The 17,259-nt window shown below is 40.0% G+C and overlaps 1 protein-coding gene across 1 annotated transcript in view; it reads left to right on the top strand.

The window, feature by feature from the left end:
• Positions 1-17,259, top strand: part of LOC109910658 (phosphatase and actin regulator 4) — a 131,641-nt gene that overhangs the window by 46,881 nt on the left and 67,501 nt on the right. Inside the window, exon 2 of the mRNA XM_048613206.1 lies at positions 3,978-4,020. Coding sequence (XP_048469163.1) covers positions 4,005-4,020 — 16 coding nt within the window. The 5' untranslated portion in view covers positions 3,978-4,004. The remainder of the gene's footprint in view (positions 1-3,977; positions 4,021-17,259) is intronic.

Raw genomic sequence — 17,259 nt, 5'->3', positions numbered from 1 at the left:
TATTTTGAGCTATTATCCGAGATAGTGTGACTGAGTACTCGTGCAAGTATAAACTGAACAGAGTTGGCGTGAATTTGAGGGGTAGCTCATGTCTGAATAACCTGGTTAAATTTTTGTAGTTGTCACTAGCTTGGGAGATGAGTCTCTTTTTGCATATTGTCTTTATGGACAGCTGGAAAGTATCTGCTAAAGTTGCGAACTCCTGATTATTAAAAAGAAAACCAGTTTGGACACGACAGTGATTGGAAATCTGTTAGAAGGCAACAAACACAGTGGGGATCAAGGAGGTCAGCTCTGATTGGCATGTGACAAGTTATGTATCCCGATTATTTGATGGGACTGCAGGTTTTCACTGTATATGCCACTGATATGGATAAAGGATTAGAAGGTGAGAGTTGCAGAAACAAGCAGAATCTACACTTTGAAACGTTTTACCACACTAACCACTCGGAACTTCACAGGTGTGTTATGTCTGCAAGGAGTTGGGAAGATGACCAAATTCTTGATTCGAGGTATGTTCTAAGGAGCGTTCTAAAAGAAGAGAGCTTGCACGTTAAACTGTTAGAATTCCAGAACTTAGGTGGCTGAAAGCATAGCCACCAGTGAGGTAGCGATGAAATGAAGGATATGCCATAGACTAAAATTGGAGTATTTCAGAGATTTTTGATTGTTGGTCTGAAGTAAGATGAGGAGAAGCAAAGCTGTGGAAGGTTTTGATGACAACAGTGGGTAATTTAAAAATAGAGGTTGCTAGAAGATGATACTGTTGGGAGGCAAGGCAAGTTGTTGAAAGGAAGTCACAGATCAAGTGAGTGAGGAAACAACTGTGGCACCCTGATCTTACTGATCTTGCAATGCTGCCCATGTGTCGAGATCAGAAGTTAATAAAACTCCTGCAAAGAGCCTGAATTGGATTTTGTTTATGTAGGTGTTTATGTGGCATTGCACTGTGAACCTCAACAGTCTGTTTTGTGAGAGAGTTTTGTCTGAAGATAAGTTATATCCAGCCCAGTCCTTCCCTAAAGCTGGTAGAGAAGCATTGAAGGAGCAGAATCCTGGATGGAGAATTAAAATTCTGTTAAATAGTAATTGAGTGGGTTAGGGAGGGATATTGTTGCTGGTGAATGGGGAAAGATGGTTTGAAGTCAGTACTGGAAGGCCAAAAAGGAGAGCTTTGGAGTAAGTGAGTTCAGAGACAACCAAAATTCTAGCGGTAGCAGCCATTGAAAAAGTGGTGGTCTTGATGGACAGAATGCAAGATTTAACCCTTGCCTTAAGGTTGAACAAAATATTGAGCCCAGTTCAGCTTGTTGAGTAACTGGTGTACTGAAAGCAAAAGTAGCCGAGGACTCTGGTTTCTGGTGAAGAATGGAAATCAGGGTTTTGATTTTTCTCAAATGTTAAATTGGAGGGAGTCATAAATGTTCTGTGTGTCAATATCTGATTAGAAAGTCTACGGCATAGAAAGCAAAGATATGTGGAAGCTGACTGTTCGTTGGGTAGATACAGCTCCTCGGCAACAGTATATGTTTGAGGATTTGTGGAGATATGAGGATAGAACCCTTTGCAGCATATGAGCAACCTCTTCTGTCTTCCCAATCACTTCCAATGCTGTACTGAACACTCTCAGCAGTTTGAGAAAAGCTAGTTCGAATCTTTTTAGGAAATGGTACAAAAACACTTATTTCGATGGTGGGTTTGCCACCTGTCCATTTCATGTTCTCTGTGTGGTACATTCAGTTCCTTATAGGACAATCCATGCGGATAGAGAGTAAATGCTTCTACCTGTGGAGTAATCTAAAATTAAGAATCATAAACACAATGCAGTAACTAATAAATCCAGTAAAGCATTCAGGAACTTATTTATGCAGAGTATGATCTGAGTGTAGAACTCTCTACCACGTGGAGTGGTTGAGGTGAGTGGCATGAATGCTTTGATGGGATGGGAAATGATGGGAAAATGAAAGAGGGTTATGCCAAAGTAGGGTGGAAATCAAATGCTGGCTTTGAGAAGTCTTTGCTGTATATTCGATGGAACTCAATGTCACAGATGTTTTTGCAGAATGCAGCCTTAATTATGCAAGTTATAACTTATGGAGTCCTGATTAAAAGTATATGGTTTCTAAATATAGATCTAATGTTTTACTGATGGGGGAGATGTGGTATTTTATCAGTGGATCTTATTGGTCAATGGAACATTTTCTTCAATGATAGTGCAGATTGACTGGTTACCCTTTTTCCAAAAAAAAGGCAACCTGCTTGCACCTGTGCCTGTGACCAATGGACTGAAATGTACAATAAAGTGTCTTAAGGAGACTGTCAAGTGTAGCAGAAATGTGAACAAAGGACATCAACCTGATTAGTTAGTTGTTTCTGTCTCCACTGATGCTGAGTATTTATACCTTTTTCTGTTGACAATTCTATGCCTAATCTTTGCATGTTTTGAAATCCTTTGAGTTGCTAAATGAGAGACAATAGAAACTGAGCAGGATAATTATGGATGGGCAATAAACGCTGATCTAGACAGTAATGCTCATAACCCATGAAAGGGAAAAGAAAGTAGTGCTGCCAGCAATATAGTATTAGGTGCAGTTTTGGGTGAGCTTGAACTTGGATATTGTCCTGTGGTTCTTCTACATAATATTGCTTAATTTGGTCTCATTGTTGATTCAAATAGAAATAGTACTACAAAACTGCCATCTATGCATTGCTCAGTTTGAGCTGAAGTGCAATGTGATTATCTTTCAGTGAAAAACAACTGAAATGAAGGCAATAGATTATTTCAAGGCTAGTGATTAACACATTGAGAAAAACCTGCATTGCAGTTTTGTTTTAACTTTTCTGAAGTTACCCATCTTCATCCCTACATCCTGTGACTTATTGGCTGTTCAACTATTATGTTCACCTCAGCGACTGTCAATAGATGAAATGGGCTGCAATGGAGATAAGCAGACATTTGGTAGCTGTTGTCATGATTCTCAATAGTTTTAATCTCTCATCAAATTACCTTGCCTAATCCATAACTTCAATTGAAATGGCAAAAGTGGGATCTACTAAAGTAAGCCAAAGGCTGTGGTTCCTCAGTTATTTATGAGATTGGCAAATTTGGGATTGTACTCAATATAAAGAGGAGATTGAGGTGTTTAAAATCATGGAGTGGTTAGTTATAGTAACTATTAAACTTTTCCTGTTGTAGCATCACCAGTAACTAAATAATGGTGGTAACACTGATGAATGTAAAAGAAGCAGAGGTGGAATGTAAAAAAAATCTATTTGTGCGATGAATTAAGATCTGGAATGTGTAGTAATTGAAAAGATAGCGGAATCTGATTTCAGTAGTAATTTCCCAACGGGTATACACTTGGATAAAATTTACAGAGTTATAGGAAAATAATTGGGGACTGAGAGATGGTTTAGACAGCGCTTTAAGAGCTATCATAGGTACGATAGATTGAATCGCCACCTCTCCTGCATCAATCAATCAATACTGAATTGCATCATAATTCCCATGCATTATAAAAGTTTGGATCAGTATACATCACCCTTTGGTAAATTGCTGCTGTAGAACATTGAGCAAGAAAAGGGATTGAAGAAGAGACTTGGTGGAATTCGTGCCCAGCCATCTGCTGATGATGTCACTGGAATGGCATTTTATGATGCCACAGTAAGTGGTGTTTGCTGCAAAGCACTCACTTTGGCAAGAAACCCAAAATAGATAACTAAATAAAATCTAAATCCAATTTAACATCATGATGTCATTCCCGATACTTCAGAAGGAAAATAAAAGTCGAATAATGACTAAAATTTGAGTGGTTAGAATTGGCTGCAGTTCCTGAGTGCAAGTGCTGTGTAATGCAGTACTTTGAACTTAACCCATAACTTGTATTTATCAGGCGTAAACTACCCAGTGTGATAGGATTGTGTAACGGTGAACAATGTTTAACAGACCTGTCTGATAACAATTCTCTCTTTTATAGCACTGTTACGGAGACGTGTAGCTGGGGATGGAAAACCGTGTGGGTAAGTGTGAGACATCCTTTCCTGCTCTGCGTTTCTAAGTTGTAAGTTAAGGCTGCTGTAGCAGCTGTGATGTCCTATTTGAAACACACTGTGAAGTGGGTATGCATTGTGATGTACTAATCTGTTGAGAGAGAGGTTTAGAGAGGTACTTTAAGGGTGTTCAAGAGTTTTGTAGGAGAGACTGGGGAAAGGGACCATCACTTCATTTGATGATCAACTAGTGACAGGATATGGTAGGAGGAAGTCTATGAAATGAATATTCATAAACATGCTCTGCAAACATTGACTTTGAGGGGCTAAATAGATTTATTTGCATGCATTTATGTTAATCCACCATCTCCGTGTTAGCTGAGTTAATGTGATTATGTAACTTGGCTGTTTCATCCTATAAAATAAGCACAGTTTTTCTGAATATAGTTTGAATATGCTAATATGAAAATCTGCCCCAGCTGATTATTGATGTGAGTCACTGCCTTACAATTTCTCAAAGGCGTCTATAAAGTTGACGAGTTTTGTTGAAACAAGTATTTGATTATTGGCAAGTGAAGAAGCATAAATTGATATAGGGTGGCAAGGTTAAAAGAGCTAAAAGTAAGTTTGGTCTGGAATCTTTGTGTGATTCCTGCCTAATGAAATCAAATTAAATTGCATTGGCAATTGCTGGAATTCAACTGCAATTGAGTTGTTCTCACAAATATTTTGTGCTGTGTTATCTTGAAGCTTTTACACTACCTCTAAAGTCCATCTGACTAGGGCAACCTCTGCTCTCAAAGCTAACCATGCCCCTAGGCTGGAATAGTACGTTCCCACCAATTGCAGCCATCTTGAATTCTTCATTTTGCAGCCCAGTCATGTTGGTGTCAGCAGATATTCAGTCAGAATCATAGAGATGTACAGCACAGAAACAGACCGTTTGGTCCAACTCGTCCACAATGACTAGATATCCAAAATTAATCTAGTCCCATTTGCCAGCATTTGGCAAATATCCCTCTAAACCCTTCCTTTTCATACACCCATCCTTACATGAATCCAGTGTTTCACCACCTGTACCTGTTGTGACCAGCAGTCTGAAGTTGGGTATAACCTACTCTGCTGCCGATGCCAACTTAGGAACTGCTAAAGCTGGAGTCTGAGATAACCGGGTGTAGAGCTGGATGAACACAGCAGGCCGAGCAGCATCAGAGGAGCAGGAAAGCTGACGTTTCGGGTGTGGACCCTTCCTCAGAAATGGTCCAGACCCGAAACATCAACTTTGCTGCTCCTCTGGCCTACTCTGCTGCTGTAGTGTGTTGTTTGAGGACAGTAGTAACCAGCAGTCTGCTGAATCTTGTCAAAATGTACCAAGAACGCTAAATCAGTCAGTTGAAGGATGGCTCATACTTGGCAAGCCCACTCCTCTCTGCTGAAGAGGTCTCTGTTCCAGACATGAGTCCATTAAAATTGATTATGCTGTTAGTTGCACTCAATCATGATGTTGCATTCAGGTTTACACTCGCTGCTTCTAAGCAAACTCATTAGCATAACACTACTGCAGCGACATACCGTGCCCAATGCATTCCAGCTACGTTTTTATGGAACCTCTCACTGTTAAGGATGAGTTTCCAGGAAACAACCTACAGTTGAGCAATGTGGTGAAAGCCTGGGAAGAAAGGAACATTGTTGAATAATAGTCATTTGGAATGATGTTCAGTTCAGTACAGTTTATTGTAGTTCAGTTAGTATTTTAGTTTAGGTCTGGTTTATAGGTGATTAGATCCTTAGAATTCTTTAATGCGCAGTAAATTCTGATGAACGGTACATCTTTTTGACATCCACTAATCGTATTTGTAATTGTAGAGGATTGTCCCTTATGGAGATTTTAGATAGTTCATGCAGTGTTTAATGAAAAGTATGCTGTGATTCCAAGGCTGTTTGATTTCATTGATTGGGATCCATTTTTGGTGGCGGTGGGGGATTTCCACTCGTAGGTGGTTTACAATCTGGAGGCAATCTGAAGCGGAGACAGAGAGGCAGTTACAAACCTTCTGCAAAAAACTCTTTATTTGCTATTTTTGCTATTTTCTTTGTTTCATGCACAGGCTTGTATTCAGAACATTTTCACATACCTCTCCTTTTCTTTGGTGGCTGTAGGTAACCCAAACTCCTTAAATATATTTCCCCCCCTACCATGGCAGCTGGGATAGGTGCAACCCCTCAAGATCAGGCAGGCAAGGAAGAGCAACAGCATCAGCACATCTTTTACTCTCTGAGGACTGTTCACAAGTTGACACCTACATGTTTTTTACATTGTTGGCATACATAAACTTTTGCCAACACCAAAGAATGTTTGTGGCCAGAAAACTTGTGTCACTGTGTGAAATGTCTACGTACAATCTCGTGCATGTATATCTTTGCAGTTCCTGCAAGTATTGCAAAATCCACTTTGCAGCTCACCCAGTTTATATTGCACTGTTATTTTAAACTCAAAGCCATCCTTAATCAGATAAAAACATTTCCACACAGTGAAGTGAACAGCGCCGTTTAAATTTAGTTTTTCGTACTTGCACTAGCGCTTCCATGGCAGTTCAATACTGGCATTTTTAAATTGGGTTGTCTGAAGCAGTTTGTTTCAATTAAACTTTTCATATCTCAAGGTTCATACTAAGAGACAGTAGATGATGACTCGGTGGCAAGTTGGTGCACGTAAAATCTGATTTTGCACTGAAAGATATGTGGTGCTGTAAATGATTGATGTTGAATCAAATCAGAGGCCAATATGCCAGGAAATTTTCACGTAGAGGCAAGTACTGAGACTGGCCTAATCCACATTCCCTGTTCTCACCTGCAACTTTACCATATCCAAATTCAAAGCAATGCCAATAAGCATCTGCTTCTGTTTTATTTACTAAATGTGGCTGTCGTGGGCATGTGCCTCACCATTTGGTCAGTTACTTACAAAATGAAGCAATGGCTGTTCCAAAGTATGGTGAAATCCCAATGATCCGTGTTCTTTTATCTCTGCTTGATGTACCCCTCAGCTTGTGTTTCCTGAAGTAGTGATTATGCTGACTAGTGATAAGATTGCATCTAGTTTGTTTGGGGCGTTGGATCTTTCCTGCAGTGTAGTTAGATCTGAGTACAATTCAAAGACTCATGCTCCTACAGAATGGGAACTGAAAATAATTATCCTTATAAAAGAGAACCAGATGGTACCAGTTCCAGTTCATAAATGTTTCTATTTTTAATAATACTCTGTGGGAGCTTTTCGGTGATCGCTTTTAACTTGTTTACTGTTCTGACTGATCTCAGACTGACCATTTGGAATATTTTCCTTACATGTAAATTTGTTAATAGGTTGTTATTAAATTTTTCAGTGGCATTTATCATTCTACTTATGTAGACTATATACAACCACAGATTTGATGGAAGGAAACTTTTCTCTTATTCACAAGTTCCTGCTACTGTTGGATTGGTGGCAGTTGTTTATCCAATCAGAGGTTTAGTTCAGGGAAGAAAAGCTAATATTTAGGCAACTGTTCATAGAATCCCTACAGTGTGGAAACAGGCTCTTCGACCCCACAAGTCCACACCGACCCTCAGAGCACCCACCCAAACTGTTAATGACCAAAATGCAGTTTGATTACCAGATTATGAGGAGATCATAGGAAATAGAAGCAAAAGCAAGTTCTTTGATGTCAGGGTGGCTCTGGTTAGCACTGCTGCCTCCGTGCCAGGCACCTGGGTTTGATTCCACCCTTAGGTGACTGTCTGTGTGGAGTTTGAGATCCTGAGAGTGCAAGTTATTTTATTCAGTAAGTTATGAGGAACCATAAGGATTTGCGCCCTTTGTATTCTCCATTTTGCTGCATGGTGCAACAGTGTCTGATTGTCTTCAGAGGAAACATCCGAGTTATTTGCTCTTTGTGGATGAGTCAACAGAGCAACTGTTAGCTGGCTCTTTGACTTTAAAGGAGATCATACCTGATTCTCTTCTCAGCTAATGTTTACCTTTCCTTTCCGGTGGAACTCAATGGAGAATGACCTGAAATATGATCATTTTGAGCCTTTTCAAAGTCAGGCTACAGAACTCAATTACGACATGTGATTTAAAAACTTCCTCAGCCTTAAATAATATTTCCTTGAATGCATTAAACCTGCTGTCTCCAGCCATACCTTTACCACCTCCTGAATCCCTTCACTTTTCACTGTTTTAAACCACTGAGGCTCCCACATTTATAAGAAGCACTACCAAATTGTAAAATTGTTTTCAGATAGAGCAAAGGCCTGTGACACTGCATTAGCTCCTAACACAACAGCTGCAGCCTGAAGTAAAGCTGGCATTTGGCAACAAGAGCTGATAAAAACGTGAGCTTTCCAGATGCCCATTTCAACAATGCTGGCAAGTGTATTTTTGGCTTGTAGCTGAATGCGTTGCTAGGAGCTACTGCCACCATTAGAGTGATAACAATGAACGAACTTGCATTTTAACAAGATCTTTCATGACATACCAAACAGTTTCATAATGTATGTTTTATTAATTATTGCTGTTGTTTTGTGACAGTCATAAAAGACTTAAATTTTAAAAAATTGTGCTGGAGAAACTCAGCAGGTCTGGTATCATCTGTGGAGAGAGAAAGAATTAACATTTATTGATGACACTTCATCAACACTCTTCTGAAGAAGAGTCATTGGACTCAAAACGTTAGTTTCTGTCTCGGATAGTGCCAGACCTCCTGACTTTCTTCAGTGTTTTGTTTTTATTTCAAATCTTCAGCATCCACTGTATTTTCAAAAGACTTGCTTCTGTATAGTGACTTTAGTACATCCCAGAGCACTCTACCACCAATGCATTTTTGAAGGGTAGCTACATTGTAATGTTAGAAACAAGACAGCCAATTTAAATACAGCAAACTCCCCAAAACTGCAATGTGGTAAATTACCAGACAATCTATTTTAACAATGTGGTTGAAGGATAAATATTTGCCAGAGCAACTGAACACTTCCCTGCTCTGCTGCTTCAAAAGAAAGATGGTTTGGGCTCTTTTAAATACTCCGAAAAGAACTCACAAGGCCTCAGTGCAACTTCTAATTTGAAATTAAATACTTTGGAAGTGTATTTGTATTATCAATAACCATAGGTGAGGTGCTGGAAGACTGAAGGTTGGCTAATGTGGTACCATTATTTAAGAAGGATCGTAAGGAAAAGCTAGGGAACTTTAGACCAGCGAGCTTGATGGTGGTGGATGAGTTGTTGGAGGGGATTCTGAGGGACTGGATTACATGTATTTGGAAAGGCAAGGACTGGTTAGGGATAGTTAACTGGCTTTGTGGGTGGCAAATTGTGTCTCACTAACTTGATTGAATTTTTGAAGTGCCAAGATTGAAGGCAGAGTGGTAGATGTTTATTTCTGCTTTAGCAAGGCATTCAACAATGTTCTGCATGGTAGACTGGTTAGCAAGGTTAGATCACATGAAGTCCAGGAAAAGCCAACTAATTGGATGCAAAATTGGCTTGAAGGCAGGAGACAGGCTAATGGTTGAAGGTTGTTGTTCAGAATGGAGTTCTATGACCAGTGGCGTGCCACAAGGATCGGTGCTGAGTCTGCTGCTTTTCATCATTTTATATGAATGATTTGGATGTGTATAAAGGAGGTATGGTTAGTAAGTTTGCAGATGACACCAAAATTTGTAGTGTAGCGAACAGTGAAGGTGGTTATCTCAGTACAACAGGACCGTGATCAGATGGACCGATGAGCTAAGGAGTGGTAGATGGATTTTAATTTAGATAAATGTGAGGTGTTGCATTTCGGCAAGGCAAACCAGGGCAGGCCTTACACAGGAAGTGTTGCTGAACAAAGAGAACTGTTGCATTGTTCCTTAAATGGAGTTGCAGGTAAGCAGGGTGGTGAAAAGGCAATTGGTACACTTGCCTTTACTGGTCATGACATTGATTATAGGTGTTGGGATGTCATGCTGTGACTGTACAGGACATTGTTGAGGCCACTTTTAGAATACTGCATTAAATTCTGGTCTCCCTGCCATAGGAAGGACATTAAACTTTAAAGGGTTTAGAAAAGATTTACCAGGGTGTTGCTAGGGTTGGAGGGTTTGAGATATAGGGAGAGGCTGAATAAGACTGGAATATTTTTCCCTGGAACGTTGGAGGCTGAGGGGTTACCTTATAGAGGTTTATAGAGTAATGAGGGACATGGATAGGGTGAACAGCCAAAGTCTTTTTCTCAGGGTAGGGGAGTCCAAAGCTGGAGGGCATAGGTTTATGGTGAAAGAGGAATGTTTTAAAAGGACCTGAGAAACAACTGTTTTCACACAGAGTGGAACATGTATGAAACGAGGTGTCAGAGGAGGTGGTGGAGACTGATATGATTACAACATTTAAAAGGCACCTGGATGGGTATATGAATAAGAAGTGTTTAGTTGGGTATGAGCCAAATTCAGGCAAATGGTTCTCGATCAATTTATGATATCTGGTCAGCGTGGATGAGTTGGTCTGAAGGTCTGTTTTTATGCTCTATGACTCTACAACTCAATGAAGACAGATTTCTATTCACGTGCTAATTAGGCTGTGGACACTGGTGAATAGGGACAAAATGGTCAGACTTCAGATCATTGTCTATTGAGTTCCACAATAAAGGATGAAGCAGCATCAGCTAAGAGGAGGATTGGACACAAGGATCCTGTAGCTGAAATATTATGCTAAAATTTGAAGGTTTACTACATTGCAGATACTGTATAAATGTTAGTTGTTGATTGTACTGGATTTTCTTCATTGTATGTTGCTATCTAACCACCAAGAATACTAAGGGATAGGTTTAATAAGAAGTCTAGAAGGAGTAAAGTGAAGCAGAGAGGTGCTCAAGAGGCAGAATTCTGGTTTCTCCATTTTCTTTGCCTTTTAAAAAGAAAATCTAGCCAGGTCCTGCTCATATTTGTTCAACTTCCAATGCTTTGTGATTGTAAAGCCAGGTCAGAAACCAGATGAGAGGTATTGATTTCGGTGCGTGCTTGAGGTGCAAGTCTTCAGAAGTGAGCTTCAGTTCAGGTTGACCCAATGCCCTGCCAACGTACCATTAAGCTAATGTTCTTCCTCAACTGCCACCTCAACAGTAATCACTATTTATGTATAGCACCTTTAAGATAGACTGTTTTTGCAGTATTGATTTTTTTTCATACTTTTGGAAGAGTTTCATTCAGCTCTGTCTTTAAAAGTGATGTGAGCCTGTCCGCTCAACCATTTCTGAGCTTGGAAATCTCGCTTCATGTGCAATAATTGCTTATTTATATGGTGTCTATTATGTGGTATAATATTCCAATATGCCTCCCAGGAACAATACCAAACAAAGTTTGGTACTCAGCTGCTTAAGGAGATGTTGGGTACAAATGATTGAACACTTGAACAAGGGAAGAAGTTTTTAAGCTGTTATCTTGGATGATAAAGCTGTAGAAATGTTTAGCAAGTGAATTCCAGAGCACTGGGACTCAGCAGTAGAATAAACAGGGTAAAAAGTCAGTTAAAATTGGAGATGTATGAGAGACTACAATTGGAGGGGCACTGTTGTCTGAGGGTCGTGGCCATCAGGTGATTTTGGTGGTCGGTGGGGGAAGCCAAGGAAACACAGTCAACTGGTCACTTATTCCTTTGCTATTTGTGTCATCTTGCTGTGTCAGACTTGGATATCTGGACTTGAAAATGATTTCTGGCGAATGAAGTACTTGGCAGATTTCTTAAGGAATAGAAAACGCTATTTTCAAACCTTCTGTTACTGCGATTTATCTATTTTTAATTTGCTTCAGAGATTAATTGAACTGTAAACATTTTGACTCATGTTTTATACATTTGAGCTTTATTCTTTAAAGATGCAGTTGTGTTGGCCTTGATTGTGTGCCAAGCTTATCAGTATTCTACAAATAAACACTGCCTTCAGTTTGATTAACTCTTTAATGCCCATATCCTAACTCAGACTGTTCACATCTATCACCCCTGTGCTTGCCAACTTGTATTCTGGCAAGCCTCCCTGTGCTCCTCTGATTCTGTCATCTTGCCCTTTCCCATTTTTTGTTGCTTCACCATTGGCAGCTGTACCTTCAGCTATGTGAGCCACAGGCTCTGGAATTCCTTCCATAATCCTTTTCACCTCATGACCTCTTTCTCCTCCCTAAGGTGCTCCTTAAAACTTGCTGCTTTGTCTACTCTTACCTTAATGTCATCTTATGTAGCTCAGTGTCGATATTTTTTGTCAATGTCGCTGTAAACTGTCTGAAGCAATTTTCTGATACTAAATATGGTTTGCAAATGCAGGTTATTGTTGATTTGTTTCGAGCTTTAACTTTGGTCCATTCCTTGTTTAAAAACATTCTCCCAGAGGGAGGAAAAAGTTTAAAAAAAAATTGGCTGCCTGTAAGTAGTGAGGATGTTCCCATGATGCTGTGTTGCCTGCAGATGCTGCATTTTGTCTTCTCATAGGTCTTTTTTATTTCAGTAAAAGTATTTTAAACAAGTTCTACTGAACAAGTGGAAAGTGGAGAATTCATGAATCACAGAATTGTTACAGCGCAGAGGGAAACCATTCAGCCTAATGTGTCAGAACTGTCTTGCTCAGTATTTTAACTTTGCCAATCTCTTGTCTTCCCTTAACCCTACACCTTGCATGATTATTTAGATCTAAACAATGCAGCCTTGAATGCCTCAATTGAACCTGTCTCCACAATAACTTCAGGCAGTGCATTCCAAAACAAAAGCAAGATATAATGAGTACTGGAAATCTGAAATAAACTCAGAAAATGGTGGAGAAACACAGGTCTGGCAGCATGTCTGGAGACAGTTAACGTTTTAATTCCAATATACTGTTCGGAACTTTTGTAAAGTCATTCTGTGCTCTAACTACACGCTGTGAGAAAATGTTTTCTTCTCATTTTGTGTTTGCTTCATTTTGTAAAACACTTTATGACCATGCCCTCCGGTTTTTGATCTGTTTACAAGCCAAAACAGTTTCTCGCTGTCACTCTGTGCAGGCCTTTTGAAAACTTCTATCCTGTCTCCTCATAGCCTCCTCTCCAAGGAAGACAGTCTCCACTTCTCCAGTCTCGTTCCTGGAACCAATCTTCTATGTAATAAGCAGCAAAACAGCTGGTTTGAAATACAGTAGCAATAACTTCATGCAGCTGAAGCACTGATACTCACCACTTGCACTGTCCCGAATTACCACAGAGAAACAGCCAAACAGACTTCTGCCCCCTACCACTTGGTTTACCATTCACTGCCCATAATACATCGTTAGCCTCAAAACAAAAATGTCTCTTCTAAACCTCAGGAACTTATAGAAGTTGCTGCTACCATTTAAAACTTTTTTTTTTCCTATTTGTGCATTATTTAAAAAGAAAGAACAAGATTCAATCTTATTGCCTTATTTCTGGCTATCATGGAAACTCTGCTTCAGACACCCTTAATTAAAGGATGTAAGCATATTAAAGGACATGGGAATATGAAAGCTTTTGAGCTCTCATACCCTATTCAAAAGAAACAAAGCTTTCAAGTTGCAGTGCTGAATAATTAAGATGAACAGAAGTGCTTTTGATATTGTTTAACATAGATCACATAACAAATTGAAGTTGTGTCGATTTTAATTTGGCCAACAAGAAGCAGGTCAGGATTCTCTGCAAGTGGCAGAGTCAGAATCCAGTTCTGCTTTGAAGGCATGGAAAGAAATTAGTGTATTCTCTTCAGCCAAATAAAGACAAATCTGGAATTGAGAATCTTACTGATGACCATGAAACCATTGTTGGTCGTCGGAAAAACCTTTTTGGTTCCCTAATGTCCTTCAGGGCAGGAAATCCGCTATCCTCACCTGTCTAGCTTATGTGTGACTCCAGGCCCACAGCAATGTGACTCTCAGCTGCCCCCTGAAATGGCCTAGCCAATCACTCAGTTGTACCAATCACAATGAAGTCTCAGCAAAGCAACCCAGAGCATGTGGACTGCAGCAATTCAAGAAGGCACTTTACCATCACTTTTTCCAGAGGAACAAGGAATAGACAATAAACACTGGCCAGCCAGCCACATCTATGTCCCACAAATGAGTAAAAAATCTAAATGACCTATTCCTCTTCCTAAGAATCCCAGCTGGCTTTTTAACTCATCAGATGTTTTGTTTAAGCATGTTTCTGAGCTCAGGAATGCCAGCTAATTCTGTCTGAGCTACCAGTCTGACTGTGATAAGTTGATGCAATACTGTCCGTCACATTGTTAGGGTTTCGCAGGCTCAGTGTCTCACTAATTATTAGTTGTGGTAGCTGGTGAACTTTATTCACCAACACAGGATTTGTTTCATACAGAAAGTTTTTAATGATATTTCTGGCTGAACTTGCAATTTTGTGGATTTTAGCAGAACCGTAACTGCTTCAATAAATACCAATCACTTAATGTGGTTTAAAAAAGATCCGAAGGTACTTAACAAAGCGATAACAAAGACACTGAGCCATAGATGGCCAGAACCCAGAATAAAGAGTGAGCTTTTACAGAGGATCCTAAAAGAAGGCGCAGACATGAAGAGGTGATTTCTGGAACTTGGGGCCTACCCAGTTGAAGGAACAACTGTCAGTGATGGAGTGGTAAATGTTGGAGATGTCCAGAAGGCTCCAACTGGAGCATCTCAGAAATCTAAAATGTTTGCAGGGCTGGAGGGAGTCTGTGGACAAAGAAAGGGGTGAGAGCATCAAAAGATTTGAAAATAAGGATGAGGCCTTAAATTCAGGCATTGTCAGAATGGGAGCTAACGAAATTCAGCAAGCTCAGGGCTGATGAGTTCAGTTCCAATCAACAGTACTTTGGATGAACATGAGTATCTAGAGTGTGAAGATAGACATGAGCACATTGGCATTATCATGTCTAGAGGCAATAAAGCATGGATGAGGGTGTCAGCCGCAGATGAGCTGAGGCAGGTTGGGAGTTGAACAAATGTTATGGAGATGGAGGTAAATCATGACAATTGAGGGGAGATGTTGGAATCTCACCTCTGGTTTAAACACTGTCGAACTGTTTGTTTCAATTAAGTTAGCTTTTAGAGATGGAGGGACAAGAAATGGAAATTATCGCGAACAGCAAATCTTCCTAGTGTTTGGATGGGTAGGAATTTCCTCCAATCATGAATGTTGGATTAGCAGCGCAAAAGTGTCAGAATGGGAGGGGTTCCAAGGGGTGGAGGTATAAAAGTTTGGTTTTGGGATAGTATTGCTCAAGGTTATCATGTTGGCGAAAAGTAGATAGGAGTCAAGAATAGAACTTTCGAAGATAACACTTCGAGAGTGAAAGAAGAAGCCCTTGAATTCTCTGGCTGCCGTTCAATAGGTAAGAATAGAACCGAGCTTGGGAAGTGTGACCCAGCTGGATGACTGAGAAGTATTAGAGGAGAACAGTGTGAGAAACTGTTAAAGACAGCAAATTGGTTGACATCAATTAGGCCAGTTATCAGAGTGATAAAGAATTTCATTCATGATCTTAATCAGGAATTTGGAAACCTATTCTTTGGGATTCAAACATAGAACTGTGGAAGAGGTGAGCATGGGTTTGAGAAGAGACGATATGTTACAGAATAAGCTTTGGAGCGGAAAGGAAGGTTGAGATTGAGTGATAGTATTCAAGGAGAGATTTTGCAGGCAGAGAGAAGAGGACGACAAAAGCAGATTTGAGCAGAGTGACACTTCCTGAAGAGAGGAAACTGCTAGCGATATTAACTCGTATTGGACCCAGGAAGGCAAATTGTGTGTTTAGCTGCCTGGTTGGAGTAGTATTAAGCGAGCAAGTTGGTGGGTCACCTGGACAAGATGAGAATATTGCAGGAAGTTAGATGAAATCTAGAGAAAGACCTGAGCTCATACAAACCTTCAAGTTAGTAGACTCTTTGGTCCTTTGAGCATGCTGCACATTCAGTAAAATTATAACCATCTGGTTGTTTTGAATTCACATTCCCATCAACCCCAATAACCATTGATTATTGTTGGCAAGGGAATCAATCTACCTCCACCTTAAAAAAAAATATTCAATGACTGTGCCTGTACCATCTTCTAAAACAGTCTTCCCAAGTCACACAACACTGAATCTCTCTCCTAAATGAGTCACTTAATTTTATAATGGTGTTCCCTAGTTCTGAATTGATGTACAAGAGGAAATATCCTTTCCACATCTACCTTGTCAAGACGGTATTATCTCATTTCTCAATCAAGTCACCCCTCTTCTGCATTTTAGTGGAAACAAGGCCAATCTGCCTAATATTTGTTCATAAGCAAACCTCATTCCATGTATTAATTTGGTAAACCTCCTCTGAGCTACCTCCAACATATTTACAAGCCCATTTAAATAAGGAGTCCAAAACCATGCACACAATATTCGAAATGTGGTCTCACCAATGCCCTTTATAACAAAAGCATAACATCCTTGCTTTTAAGTTCGATTCCTTTCATTAGGACAGTATTCCCTTACCCTCCTTAATCACTTGCTGAATTTGCAGACTAACTTGAGGCAAGGGCTGTGAAGAACACTTGAAGTTTGTCCCAAGGAGCTTAAGAAATGAGGGAAGCAGCCAAGGTGGCCTTTACTTTGGTAATAAAATGCTCATCAGCATTTTAGGTAGAGAGCAAGATAAGGAATTGATCAGAGGTTGCCTTATTGTGATGGTAATGTTGGAAGTAGGAAGGCCACGTGAGATAAAATTGAGATGTGGGTGGGAAAGTTTATTTATAGGCGGGGGCGGGTGGTGGGAGGAGAGAGAAATGAATTGATAGAGTTTGAATTCTACCGAATAACCTTTCCCTGGATCTTCAGTCTCTCCAAGGATGTTATCACGATGAGAAACCTGGAGTGCCATTTGGATCTGAACAAGCATTTTACATGAGAGGTGGAACAATATAAGATGCTCAAAGATGAAAGTTCCAGACTGAGGGTAGATTTAAAGATAAGGCTATACCACTGCGGCAGTTCGAACAGGGTAAGTGGTGGAAAATATAGACAGCCTGGAAAGCTCCACCTAAGGAACAGGTGTCATCATTCTTTAACTATGATTTTGTCAAAAGCCTTTAATGTCAACTTAAATATTCACAATAAGTTCAGAGATGTCACTTTATTTTTAAGTGAACGTATATACAGAAGCGTCATATGATGAGAAGTGGTGATGGCTGATTCACTGACAAGGTCAGTGGGTAGGTCCTGGGATTGATTAGATGGATGGGAAGGAGGCGAGCAAGATTATC

The sequence above is a fragment of the Rhincodon typus genome, chromosome 27, assembly GCF_021869965.1.
Source record: "Rhincodon typus isolate 14 chromosome 27, sRhiTyp1.1, whole genome shotgun sequence".
Taxonomy (NCBI): domain Eukaryota; kingdom Metazoa; phylum Chordata; class Chondrichthyes; order Orectolobiformes; family Rhincodontidae; genus Rhincodon; species Rhincodon typus.
The sequence above is the reverse complement of the archived record's forward strand: the minus strand, read 5'-3'. Positions and strand labels throughout refer to the sequence as shown.